Genomic DNA, 14,180 nt, shown 5'->3' on the forward strand with positions numbered 1-14,180 from the left:
TGAAGCTGCACTCCAAGGTCTCTTTGTTCAGCAACACTCCCTAGGACCTTCCCATTAAGCGTATAAGTCCTGCTAAGATTTGCTTTCCCAAAATGCAGCACCTCGCATTTATCTGAATTAAACTCCATCTGCCACTTCTCAGCCCATTGGCCCATCTGGTCCAGATCCTGTTGTAATCTGAGATAACCCTCTTCACTGTCCACGACACCTTCAACTTTGGGGTCATCTGCAAACTTACTAACTGTACCTCTTATGCTCGCATCCAAATCATTTATGTAAATGACAAAAAGTAGAGGGCCCAGCACCAATCCTTGTGGCACTCCACTGGTCACAGGCCTCCAGTCTGAAAAACAACCCTCCACCACCACCCTCTGGCTCATGGGATACAGGGAGAACTAGCCATTTGGATACAGAACTGTCTTCTACCTATGAGATCTAACCTTGCTATTCAGTAAGGCATTTGACAAAGATCCCCATGGGAGACTGAAGTCCATATAGATCGCATCTACCACTCTGCCCTCATCAATCCTCTTTGTTACTTCTTCAAAAAACTGAATCAAGTTTGTGAGACATGATTTCCCACGCACAAAGCCATGTTGACTATCCCTAATCAGTCCTTGCTTTTCCAAATACATGTACATCCTGTCCCTCAGGATTCCCTCCAACAACTTGCCACCACCGAGGTCAGGCTCACCGGTCTATAGTTCCCTGGCTTGTCTTTACTGCCCTTCTTAAACAGTGGAAGTTGGCAAACATGTGCCAGTCTTCCGGCACCTCACCTGTGACTATCGATGATATAATTATCTCAGCAAGAGGCCCAGCAATCACTTCTTTAGCTTCCCACAGAGTTCTCAGGTACACCTGATCAGGTCCTGGGGATTTATCCACCTTTACCCATTTCAAGACATCCAGCACTTCCTCCTCTGTAATCTGGACATTTTGCAAGATGTCACCATCTATTTCCTTACAGTCTATACCTTCCATATCATTTTCCACAGTAAATACTGATGCAAAATATTTATTTAGTACCTCCCCTATTTTCTGTGGCTCCACACAAAGGCTGATCTTTGAGGGGCCCTATTCTCTCCCTAGTTACCCTTTTGTTCTTAATATTTTTATAAACACCCTTTGGCAAATTGGATTCTCCTTAATTCTAAGTTGTCTCATGTCCCCTTTTTGCCCTCCTGATTTCCCTCTTTAGTATACTCCTACAGGTGATGGGCCCGGGTTAGGGATTCCTGGTTGTGGTTGGCCCGGGTTAGGGATTCCCCATTTTTTTGTGCCCGGGTTAGGGATTCCCCATTTTGTTGTGCCCGGGTTAGGGATTCCCCGTTGTGGTGGGCCCGGGTTAGGGATTCCCGGTTGTGGTGGGCCCGGGTTAGGGATTCCTCGTTGTGGTGGGCCCCGGTTAGGGATTCCTGGTTGTGGTGAGCCCGGATTAGGGATTCCCCGTTGTGGTGGGCCCAGGTTAGGGATTCCCGGTTGTGGTGGGCCCTGGTTAGGGATTCCCGGTTGTGGTCGGCCCGGGTTAGGGATTCCCGGTTGTGGTGGGCGCCGGTTAGGGATTCCTCGTCGTGGTCGGCCCGGGTTAGGGATTCCCTGTTGTGGTGGGCCCGGGTTAGGGATTCCCGGTTGTGGTGGGCCCGGGTTAGGGATTCCTGGTTGTGGTGGCCCCCGGGTAGGGATTCCCCGTTGTGGTGAGCCCGGATTAGGGATTCCCGGTTGTGCTGGGCCCGGGTTAGGGATTCCCGGTTGCGGTGGGCCCGGGTTAGGGATTCATGGTTGTGCTGGGCCCGGGTTAGGGATTCCCGGTTGCGGTGGGCCCCGGTTAGGGATTCCCCGTTGCGGTAAGCCCAGATTAGGGATTCCCCGTTGTGATGGGCCCGGGTTAGGGATTCCCGGTTGTGGTGGGCCCGGGTTAGGGATTCCCCGTTGCGGTGGGCCCCGGTTAGGGATTCCCGGTTGCAGTGAGCCCGGGTTAGGGATTCCCCGTTGTGGTGGGCCCGGGTTAGGGATTCCCCGTTGTGGTGCGCCCCGGTTAGGGATTCCCGGTTGTGGTGGGCCCGGGTTAGGGATTCCGGGTTGCGGTGCGCCCCGGTTAGGGATTCCCCGTTGTGCTGGGCCCGGGTTAGAGATTCCCGGTTGTGGTAGGCCCGGGTTAGGGATTCCGGGTTGCGGTGGGCCCCGGTTAGGGATTCCCCATTGTGGTGGGCCCGGGTTAGGGATTCCCGGTTGTGGTGGGCCCTGGTTGCAGATTTCCGGTTATTGGCAAGAAGGGCAGTAGCGGTGGAGCCAGGGGATCCTGGTTGGGTGTGGGTGTCAGCATGGGCTCGGCTGGTCCAGCAGCAAAGAGATGGCTCCTGAAGACTGGCTACTCCTGCACTGGTGAGCTGGCTCAGGCAGAGACAGCGGAGTGAATGGGGGACTCACTTTCACTTGTATCATTCTATTCTTCAACTACACAAAATGACAAGTGATGAAGCTTTTTACTGTATCGTTCATTCACTTGGATAATTGAAATTATTCAATTTTAATGTCACTGTAAAATACATCATTTTACATAACAATGGTGATCTCTGAAGTACGCTATTGGGTTTTCAAGGCTTGGGAGTGTCTAGACAAAATGTGAAATGGTGCTATACAAATGCAAGACTTTCTGTGTGTAACATGCTCTTATTCAGGCATCTGACTGGGTGCAGACTAGCCACTGCAGTCAATCCTGGGCTGGATGTGAAGAGTGGATTGGAGTGAAGATTGGTGCTTCATTGGGAATGGGGGGGTTTGGGGGAGATTAGTGACACAGTCAATGGAACTCACTGACAGGAACTGCCACCAATGGGTAAAAAGGTGGAAACTGGGGGATAGGTCAATACAATAAGTACGAGGATGCTGTCGGAACAGAATAGGTTGGGGAGCCAACTCAATGCATCAGGTTAATGGAGTCTTGCGGTCTCTGTGTCACCATTTCCAGCCCCAGACAACGACGACGACGACGACGATAAAACAGCACAATGCCCATGGCTTAGAACCCACAGCCTCCCAAATGATCACAGCAGCATTGGCAGGTTGGGTGAGTGGGGCCAGATACTGACCCAGAGAAGATTGACTTTCACCTCCCAGTGGGAGCTATGGGTTATCCAATCAGCTAGTGCTTCAGATGTGAAGATGGAGAGGCACAGCAGGTCAGACAGCATCCAAGTTGGGGTGGCAGGGTGGCTCAGTGGTTAGCACTGCTGCCTCACAGCACCAGGAACCTGGGTTCGATTCCAGCCTCTGGTGACCATTTGTGTGGAGTTTGCACATTCTCCCTGTGTCTGCGTGGGTTTCCTCCGGCTGCTCCGGTTTCCTCCCACAGTCCAAAGGTGTGCAGGTTAGGTGAATTGGCCATTCTAAAGGCCCATAGTGTGCAGGGATGTGTAGGTTAGGTGGGTTAGTCAGGGGTAAATGTAGAGTAACAGGTAGGGGAATGGGCCTGGGTGGGTTACTCTTTGGTGGGTCAGTGTGGACTTGTTGAGCCGAAGGGCCTGTTTCCACACTGACTTTCCTGCTCCATGTGGAATCCCTACAATGTTCCAAGCTGATGCTCCCTGGCTTGCTGTGCCCTTCCATCTATTGACTCTGCCTCCCAACAGCACTGCTGCCTCACAGCGCCTGTAGACCCGGGTTCAATTCCCGACTCAGGCGACTGACTGTGTGGAGTTTGCACGTTCGCCCCGTGTCTGCGTGGGTTTCCTCCGGGTGCTCCGGTTTCCTCCCACAGTCCAAAGATGTGCGGGTCAGGTGAATTGGCCAAGCTAAATTGCCCGTAGTGTTAGGTAAGGGGTAATATGTAGGGGTATGGGTGGGTTGCGCTTCGGCGGGTCGGTGTGGACTTGTTGGGCCGAAGGGCCTGTTTCCACACTGTAAGTCTAATCTAATCTGCAGTCCTGAGACACTCACCCAGCTACTGCCTGAGAGAGGGAGTAAATGGGTTTCCTCCCCATGTCAGTGGTGGTGAATAAACAGGAAGGAGGAATACCAACTGCACACCCATCAGGCCATGGGCCGAACGTGAAGAGAGGCCATTCACCTTCGGAGCGATTTCAAATTGCAGACCGTCCTCTCTGGCCGGAGTTACGCCCCCATTCTCCAGCTGCTCTCCCCCCTCAGCTCCTCTACCTTCTTACCAAGAGCTGGAACTGAGCTGAGGGGGTCAAACCCTGTTCTGCTACGTTATCCAAGCCCCCAGTCTGCATGACCAAGGTGCTGTGGTAGATCATCTCATCTCTCGTCATTGCAGCTTCCCCTCCTCCCCGTTTCTACTCTCTCCCAAATCACCAACCACCACCCTCATGTTGTGTTTCGGCCTCTCTGATGGTTCCAGAGTTGTTTTCTTAAAAAAACAGTACAATATTGATCAGTTTATTTACAGTTGGTATAGTTCACAATACAGACCAAGTCTTATCTGTTTTTTTCACCAGCAGAAAACTCAGGTCTCCCATTTATATCAACAATTACAAAGCTCACTCCTTGCCAGTCAGTTCATTTCCCACCCAGGGTAAGCGTGTCAAACACGTACTCTCACTCTCCCACACAATTCTCAGCATCTTCACTCGCTCATCCAAGTAGTGAGACTCCAGGAAGCCACCAGGTCAGTGGTGCCAGAGGAGAGTTAGTGCAGATCCAACAAACTCTGGCTCCTATCCTTCTCCATGTGCAGCGCTCTCCGTGTGGAGGCAATACAGTTACCCCACTCCTCCTGGTCTGGCCTCATGATGTCCTGCAGGAGCACCCAGCCCCCACATTTATTCTGGAATTCCATAGGAGTCACGCGTTGGGAATGGTGACAGGGAGCAAAGCACATTATTGCTGTTTGTCTCAGTGATGGGGACACATGGGAAGGATGGTTGCCCCAGCTCTGCAGCAGCAGACAGACTTCACATTGTCACCAGGACACGTCGGTTACAGCGGGCTTCATTATATCGAGCCCTTTGAAACATTAAGTATAGCTTAAGGTCTTACAATGTGTGTACTTGTCCTTTTATGGCCCACAGCTGTGAGGCAGCTAAAAACTGGTGAGCTCCACCCAGGGGCAGTCCTTTATATCCTGAAGGGCAGAGCTCATGAGATACCAATTTACGGAATTGTTCGGGTACTGAAGGCCATTCTGCCCATCCTGGCTCACTGAGCATTTGATACTAATCTCCTGCCTTTCCCCAGGACTCTCAATGTTGTGAGTCCGCAATGACCTTATGAACTCTTGCTTTCTCCCTCCACTGGTGATAACAGATCCACTGAGTTTCTCCAGTGATTGAACTCTTGCTTTCTCTTTCCACAGATGCTATCAGACCTGCTGAGTTTCTCCAGCACTCTCTGGTTGCTCTGAAAAGGCCCAGTGAACCATTGATAGCACCCCACCCCACCACGTAGACTGCAGCAACGACTCACTGTTACCCTCCCAAGGGCTATTACAGAGTGGCAACATATTTTCACCTTGCTGCTGATGCCCATATCCCAATAATTAATATTTTAATTAAAATTAAAAAGGTTCTTCTCCACCACGCCACCCTGTCAAAGACCTGTATCCTGTAAACTCAGTGATCATAGAATCCCTACAGTGTGGAAACAGGACCTTCGGCCCAACAAGTCCACACCGACCCTCTGAAGAGTAACCCACCCAGACTCATTCCCCTACTCTGTTATATTTACTCCTGACTAATGCACCCAACCTACACATCCCTGAACACTATGGACAATTTAGCATGGCCAATCCACCTGACCTGCGCATCTTTGGATTATGGGAGGAAACCCACGCAGACACGGGGAGAATGTGCAAACTCCATGCAGACTGTCACCCGAGGCTGGATTCGAACCTGGGTCCCTGGTGCTGCGAGGCAGCAGTGCTAACCAATGAGCCACCGTGCCACCCCAATGTGCCCTCTCCTGCCCTGTGGCATCACTCCCTGTTCCAACAGTGAAGACAGAAGGCTGCCCAGCCCAGTTGAATGCTAGGCTCCAGGCTGTGTGCCTCCCGGGTTAGCTCTCACTCCCTGGGCAGGCCCGGCCTACTCTGAGCCTTTCCTTTCTCTGTTAATGAATCCAAATTCCCAGCAGCACTTCCTGCTGCCCTGACGATACACTGACTGTTTCCAGTATTTGATTCAAACCACGCAGTGATGCTGAATTATTGACCCGTCAACACTAAACGTCACAAGCAGCTCAATAGAGAATGTCCAAACCCATTAACACAAAGAGACCCACAGCATCAGAGCGAAGCTACACACCTTAATATTCCAAACGGTCACTAATCACCACTGTTGTAGCCTCACTAAATGATAAATCATTCCAATCACATTGCACCAGCAAAGGCAGGGAGGCCTCCCAGTGTAATAGAATTCTCAGCACATCAGAGGACACCGCTTATTCCCGTGAGCAGTCCCTCCTTGTGTTGCTGCATAATCCCAGACTGCAAGGTCAACGGGGACACCTGCTCAGGACACAAACCACAAACTGTACGCGGGGAGAGGGGAACAAAAGAAAAATCAAATCAGGCACTGGCACCGCCCTCCGCTCCCTGTCACCTCACTCCTTCGTGGAGTCATTGTGCTGGACCTGGGCTCATTTCTCCAGCAGAGGCCTATCCCCTCACCCCATCCCACCCCAGGGAACCTTCAACCTGTCTGACCGTTCATGTTGCAGCTGCCACACGGGGTGAAGCTGCTGCCCCTCGTCTGGGGGTCATTGGGGGTCAGGGGATTACAACAAGAACCAGCTCCCTCCACCGAGAGACAGAGAGCGAGCGAGAGAGAGAGCGAGAGAGAGACTTATCACCGAGAGAGAGGCTGGGTCCCACGGTGCAGCTACCACTAGGCCCCAGGGTGGAGATACCAATGGGTCCCACAGTGGAGCTACTACAGGGCCCCATGGTGCAGTTACTACTGGGCCCCACGGTGCAGCAACCACTGGGCCCCAGGGCAGAGATACAACTGGGCACACGGTGCAGTTACCACTGGGCCCAGGGCGGAGATACCACTGGGTCCCACAGTGCAACTGCCACTGGGCCCTAGGACGGAGATACCACTGGGTCCCACGGTGGAGCTACAACGAGGCCCCAGGGCGGAGATACCAATGGGTCCCACGGTGGAGCTACTACAGGGCCCCACGGTGCAACTACCACTGGGCCCTAGGGCGGAGATACCACTGGACTTAAAGGTATGACCACGTATCTGAAGCTGCTCTAGACTTTGCCATCAGGGACACTCTTCCTCTGTACTGATCCTGTCAAATCCTTGACATCACGAAGACCAACCCTCACCTTTCAACAGCCCAGAGAACAAATACTCATTCCACTCAGTTTCCACGGTGGAGCTACCACTAGGCCCCAGGCTGGAGATACCACGGGGTCCCACAGTGGAGCTAATATAGGGCCCAATAGTGGAGCTACTACAGGGTCCCAAGGTGCAGATACCATGGGCCCCACAGTTCAGCTACGCTAGGCCCCAGGGTGGAGCTACAGTCAGGCCCTACGGTGCAGATGCCACGGGGATGTAGTGTCCAGTAAAAGCCTGTCCTCTCTTGGGTTGGAAACTGTAGAGGCCAATATTCCCTGGAATGTTTGACCCAGTGTCTGGATGAGTTCTTCCAGTGCATCGCCCTTTTCCAATTTCTTTGTGGGATCCTGCACAGGTCCTAACTGCGGAGGGCGCTGACACATTCTGGTTACGGCTCTGTTGTACAGAGGAGGAGAAACTTGGTTTGAGGAGGCCATTCGTCCCCTCGTTCCTGCTCTCCCATAGTTTGGCTGACCTTCACATCAGCTCTGCTGTTCCATCTGATCCCAGATTGATCCAGGTTATGGACAAGCTGCATGTACACTGCCAAACTGGGTAAATAATTCCAAACACACAACAATAGTTTGTGTGAAGACATGCCCCACCATTTTAGACTTAAAGGTATGACCACGTATCTGAAGCTGCTCTAGACTTTGCCATCAGGGACACTCTTCCTCTGTACTGACCCTGTCAAATCCTTGACATCACTAAGACCAACCCTCACCTTTCAACAGCCCAGAGAACAAATACTCATTCCACTCAGTTTCTGCTGACAGAATAGTCCCTTCATCCCAGGAATCAGTCAAGTGAATCTTCGTCACTCAATGTGGAGCTCCCTCCCTCAGCACTGACCCACCGACAGCGGGGAGCTCCCTCCCTCAGCACTGACCCTCCGACAGCGGGGAGCTCCCTCCCTCAGCACTGACCCTCCGACAGTGCAATGCTCCCTCCCTCAGCTCTGACCCTCTGACAGCACGGAGCTCCCTCCCTCAGTGCTGACCCTCCGACAGCGGGGAGCTCCCTCCCTCAGCACTGACCCTCTGACAGCAGGGAGCTCCCTCCCTCAGCACTGACCCTCCGACAGTGCAATGCGCCCTCCCTCAGTGCTGACCCTCCAACAGTGCAATGCGCCCTCCCTCAGTGCTGACCCTCTGACAGTGCAATGCGCCCTCCTTCAGCACGGAGCTCCCTCCCTCAGCGCTGACCCTCCGACAGCAAGGAGCTCCCTCCCTCAGCGCTGACCCTCCGACAGTACGGAGCTCCCTCCCTCAGCGCTGAACCTCCAATTGTGCAATGCTCCCTCCCTCAGCGTTGACCTTCCGACCATGCGCCGCTCTCTCCCTCAGTGCTGACCCTCCGACAGTGCGGCGCTCCCTCAGCGTTGACCCTCCGACTGTGCGCCGCTCTCTCCCTCAGCGCTGACCTCTGACAGTGCAATGCTCCCTCCGTTAGCGCTGACCCTCCGACAGTGCGGCGCTCCATCCCTCAGTGCTGACCCTCCGACACCCACTCCATGCTGGAGTAGGGGTGTCAAGTATAGATGTGGTAAATAGACGATTCCTTAGTGGACAGGAGTGATACTGTACCCGTCACTCCCTGCATCTAACAACAATAATCTGAATGGTGTAAAAGGACCAGTACTGAGGGATAATTTATGTGGAGATCAAACGGTGACAGCTCACATCCCCGTATGAATCCTGTTTAATTAAACGTTCAGACACCCGAAGATGCTACACAGGCTGTCGAAGAAACCAATAAATAAAAGCTTTGTCCCAATTGAAGATCACCATCCCAAACAAAACTGACAATAAAAATTATAATTCTCTTGTGCAAAATTGTCATAATCGCTCTTCATAAATTACTAGCAAATCTGTAATAAACTTAAAGAAAAATAATGGAATTCTCTGTAAAGTTCCTGTACATGCAAATCTGGTCAAGTAACAGAAATGGAATTAATTATCCCTTTTGCTATTTCTGGCTACTCACAGCAGTAAGAGTGAGGTAAACAAACAGTTAGAGAGAGATCACTGAGCTTTCATCACAACTTCCGTTTCCCTGATTGGATGCTTCTGAAGAGCTCTTCATCCAATTGGATGTATGTTCGCTGTTTTTGATCCAGGAGATAAAGTTTGTCCTTAATGTTCCTCGGGTCGAACCCTTCCTTTCTCATGTCTGTTTTTTGGAATTTGAACGTTCCTGGGTATGTGAAGGAAGAGTCAGTGTCAGGAAAGCAATGAGAGAGTCAGACAGCACAGAAACAGACCCTCCGGTCCAATAATCTACACTGACCATAATCCCAAACTAGTCTCATCTGCCTGCGCTTGGCCGAAATATCCCTCCAAACATTTCTTACTTGTGTATTTAACTACACGGCATGGTGGCCCAGTGGTTAGCACTGCTGCCTCACAGCGTCAGAGATCCGGGTTCAATTCCCAATTCAGGCGACTGTCTGTGTGGAGTTTGCACATTCTCCCCTGTGTCTGTGTGGGTTTCCTCCGGGTGCTCCGATTTCCTCCCACAGTCCAAAAATGTGCAGGCCAGGTGAATTGGCCATGCTAAATTGCCCGTAGTGTTAGGTGAAGGGGTAAATGTAGGGGACTGGGTCTGGGTGGGTCGCTCTTCAGAGGATCGGTGTGGACTTGTTGGGCCAAAGGGCCTGATCCCACCCTGTAAGTAATATATTGTAAATGTTTTTTAAATGGTGGAACTGTACCCGCATCTATTACTCTGGCAGTTCATTCCACACGTGAACCACTTTCTCTGTGACAGAGAATGGCCTTTTTAAAATCTTTCTTCTCTCACCTGTAAAGTATGTCCACATGTCTTGAAATCCTCCACCCAAGGGAAAAGAAACCCACCAATCACCTTGTCCATGCCCCTCTTTATTTTATAAGCCTCTATAGGTCACCCCTCAATCCCCTACGCTCCAGTGAAAAAGGCTAGGCCTTTCCCACCTCATCCGATAACTCAAACTCTCCGTTCCCAGCAACATCCTGGTCAATCTTTTCTGAACACTATCCAGCTCAACAATATCCTTCCTGTAATCAGGACTCCAGACAAGGTCTCACCAACATCCTGTACAACCTCAACATAACGTCCCAACTCCTACACTCAAAGGTCTGAGCAACAAAGGCAAGAGTGCTAAATGGAGGGCCGGCGCCGAGGGAGCGCCGCGCCGTCAGGGGGCGCGCTGCACGGTCTAAGGGCCAGCTCTGAGGTCGGAGAGCTAGCTCCAAGGGAGCACCACGCAGTTGGAGGGCCAGTGCCAAAGGGACATTGCCAGGTGAAAGGTGGTGTATTAATGCTGCATTGCGCTCTCAGAGCAACAGTACTGACAAATTGTGGTGCTACAGTCTTGGAGTTAGAGGTCAGTCCCATGGGAATAGCGAACATGTGATGTAATCATTCAGCCCTTACAACCCGCGCAGGTAACTTGTTGAATTCTCTTATTGCTATCAGTCTTTTAAAAACCTCGGACATGACGACAGCATTCCAGGTGGCAGAATGCTTCCGGAAGATTCCCATCTCGTACCTGTTTTGCTCACTGCTGGTAATAATCGCAGGAATATGGGTCGTGCATACTGAGGTAAAGCTACCTCGAGGTCAGTGTAGAATGTCTCCAGGTCAATCCGATTGTTAGGGTCTGCTATCGCAGCCATTCCGGCTTTACCTTCTGCACCTGAAGTGGGGACAGAAACCAGAGAAGTGTAAATTACTCACCAGGAGACACGGTGCCAATCTACTTTGTCCTGGATGGCGTCTTGCTGAGTGTTGTTGAAGCTTCATTCCTTCAGGAATTTTTATGTAAAAGGACAGCAGTTAACTGCCTCTCCTACCAACCACACAAGCGTATTTCCCACACTGCACTTCAGATAGTGAGCCAGAAGCAGGTACGCTGCTCACATTTGAGCTCCCTAATTGAGAGAAACAGAGACCACAGCCGTACCGTCCCTTTGAAGGACCGGGTGACTAACCCCTTTCCTGTTGTCGATGTCTCATTGGTGGAGTTGGTAACATCAATAGTCTCCTATTCCAGAGAACCTGGCTCACAACCATCGGGACACAGGTTCAGGTCTCACTGCAGCTGGTGGTATTTAAATAAAATCAGTAAAAAATCTGGATTTGAAATGTAGCCTTCATTATTATCATTGTTTGTTGGAAAAATCCATTTGGTTCACTAATGTCCTTTCGGGAAGGAATCTGCCATCCTCACCTAATGTGGCCTACATGTGACTCCAGACCCACAGCAACGTGCTGACCATTAACTGTCCTCTGACATGATTGGTCTAATGTGTCTGGTTAGCACGCAAAACAACACTTTTCACTTGACACTCCTCAAATCAAATCAAATCATTTCAAGGGTAAATAGGGATGGACAACACAAACTCACCCTGACAATGACATCACATCCTGTCAAAGAAATTTTAAAAATGAGGACTTTGAATGAAGGCAAACTATCGAGGATACTGGAAACCGGAAACAAAAACAGGGGTTGCTGGAAAATCTCACTAAGAGTGGCAGCATCTGTGGAGGGGAGTCAGACTTAATGCTTCGGGTGCAGTGACCCTTCCTCAGAACCGGTGGGAGCTAGGAAAAGGATTTTTTAAAATAAATAAAATGGGCGGGGGAAGAGTAAACGATAGGTGAGATAGAACCCAAAGAGATAGAAAAACAGCTGGACAAAGAGAGGAGTGGTTAAAGGTCAGGCTGGGGTTAGGAATAGCTGCTAATATAGGCTAATAATGACTGACAGTGGGCAGTGTGGGGTAACAGTCCATGTGACTGACAGTGGGCAGCGTGTGGTAACAGTCCATGTGAGGACAGTGGGCAGCGTGTGGTAACAGTCCATGTGAGGACAGTGGGCAGCGTGTGGTAACAGTCCATGTGATGACAGTGGGCAGCGTGTGGTAACAGTCCATGTGATGACAGTGGAAAGTTTGCGGTAACAGTCCATGTGATGACAGTGGGTAGCGTGGGGTAACAGTCCATGTGATGACAGTGGGCAGCGTGTGGTAACAGTCCATGTGATGACAGTGGAAAGTTTGCGGTAACAGTCCATGTGATGACAGTGGGTAGCGTGGGTTAACAGTCCATGTGATGACAGTGGGCAGCGTGTGGTAACAGCCCATGTGACGACAGTGGGCAGCGTGTGGTAACAGCCCATGGTGAGGACAGTGGGCAGCGTGGGGTAACAGCCCATGGTGAGGACAGTGGGCAGCGTGGGGTAACAGCCCATGGTGAGGACAGTGGGCAGCGTGGGGTAACAGTCCATGTGATGACAAGGCTTGGTGTATTGGGGTGGGGAAAGGTTCTCCAGCCCTAAAGCTGTTGAACTAAATAAGTCCTGAAGGTGGCAGGTTCCCAGAGCAGAAAATGAGGTGCTGCTCTTCCAGCTTGTGTTGAGCTTGGCTGGAGCACTGCAGTGGGCCAGGAACAGGGACACTGGGAAACAGGGCGGTGTGTTAAAGTGGCAGGCAACTGGGAAACTCCGGGACATTTCTGTGGCAGAACGTAGGTGCTCTGCAAAGCGGTCACCCAGTCCACACTTCATTCAAATAGAGAGTTAAGGTGTTTAAAGATGTTTAAGACGCTGGACAGGGTAGATAGAGAGATGCCATTTCCACTGGTCAGTGAGGCTGGCGCTGGGTGAGGGAGGGTGAAAATCCAAGGTAGATTTTTCACTCCTGACATCAGGAAACTCTTCCAGCCCCAGAGGGTGGGGAAATCTGAAACTCCTTACTCCGAGTGAGCCCTGATCTATGGCACAACTGTGATAGCTGATCATTATCACATTGATTGGCAAAACAGGCAGGAGAGTGTCTAAATGGCACCCCCTCTTGGGTGATGTTCTCAGTGAGGGTGGGGCCTTCATTGTTACCCCTTAGCCAACTTTCTACCCCCTAGTCTCACCCTGCCCACCACCACCAGAGACAGCAACAGATGGCGGAGCCCAGGCACTAATTACACAGCAGTGCCTTGCTGTTGCAAGTCCCTGGTGAGCTGACTGGCAATTCAACTATGGTAGGCATCGTACTAACACCCTCACCCCGACTGCAATCTGATCCGGGACACCCGGATTCCTGCCTGGGGGCTCCACTGATGCAGAAATGAGGGTCAGTGTCCGGTAACCAGCTCCCCATTTCCGTCTGAATGCTGAAGACTTACCTGGCACCTCAACTCCGTACACCACAACGTCTGTCATGCCGAGGATCCGACTCAGAGTCCCCTCCACCTCTGTGGTCGACACATTCTCACCTTTCCAACGGAAAGTGTCCCCCGTGCGGTCTCGGAAATACATGTAACCGTACTCGTCCATGACCAGGACGTCGCCTGCAGGGAACAGGGAGCCTGCAGTGAGTGCTCAGGAGCGGACAGCTACAGACGATAAAATCCACACCACGCTGAACGTCGCAACACACGGGTGAAACGCGCAGTGCAAACAGATTTAGAAACAGCTTGCAAAAAGAAGTTGGATTAAAGACTTGCAGGAGGAAAGGATTGCATTGAAATGGGGAAAGATTCAGGGACTGGGACGGAGTAATTTAACAGGCTCTCCACGTAGCAAGAGCAAAGGTGAGTCACTGCAAGGTGTCTGTGCAGGATTCCAACAGGGTGGGCAGTCTCCGGTCAGACACAGCAAGTTGACAATCTCGCTCATCTGAGAATAAAGGGACTACAGAACAACCTCGGTTATCCGAACATCAATTATCCAAATTTCGGATTTAGATTAGATTCCCTACAGTCTGGAAACAGGCCCTTCGGCCCAACAAGTCCACACTGACCCTCCGAAGAGTAACCCACCCAGACCCATTGTCCCCTAACTATTATACCTAACTCTACAGGCAATTTACCATGACCAATTCACTTAAC

General features: G+C 51.3%; 1 protein-coding gene across 1 annotated transcript in view; it reads right to left on the reverse strand.

Moving 5' to 3' along the window:
* Nucleotides 1–4,404: 4,404 nt before the first annotated feature.
* The window catches only part of slc27a4 (solute carrier family 27 member 4), a 61,136-nt gene continuing 51,360 nt past the window's right edge, over nt 4,405–14,180 (reverse strand). Inside the window, exons 10-12 of the mRNA XM_060841527.1 lie at nt 13,476–13,640; nt 10,843–10,989; nt 4,405–9,506 (exon numbers count right to left, since the gene is read on the reverse strand). Coding sequence (XP_060697510.1) covers nt 9,349–9,506; nt 10,843–10,989; nt 13,476–13,640 — 470 coding nt within the window. The 3' untranslated portion in view covers nt 4,405–9,348. The remainder of the gene's footprint in view (nt 9,507–10,842; nt 10,990–13,475; nt 13,641–14,180) is intronic.

The sequence above is a fragment of the Hemiscyllium ocellatum genome, chromosome 21, assembly GCF_020745735.1.
Source record: "Hemiscyllium ocellatum isolate sHemOce1 chromosome 21, sHemOce1.pat.X.cur, whole genome shotgun sequence".
NCBI lineage: Eukaryota > Metazoa > Chordata > Chondrichthyes > Orectolobiformes > Hemiscylliidae > Hemiscyllium > Hemiscyllium ocellatum.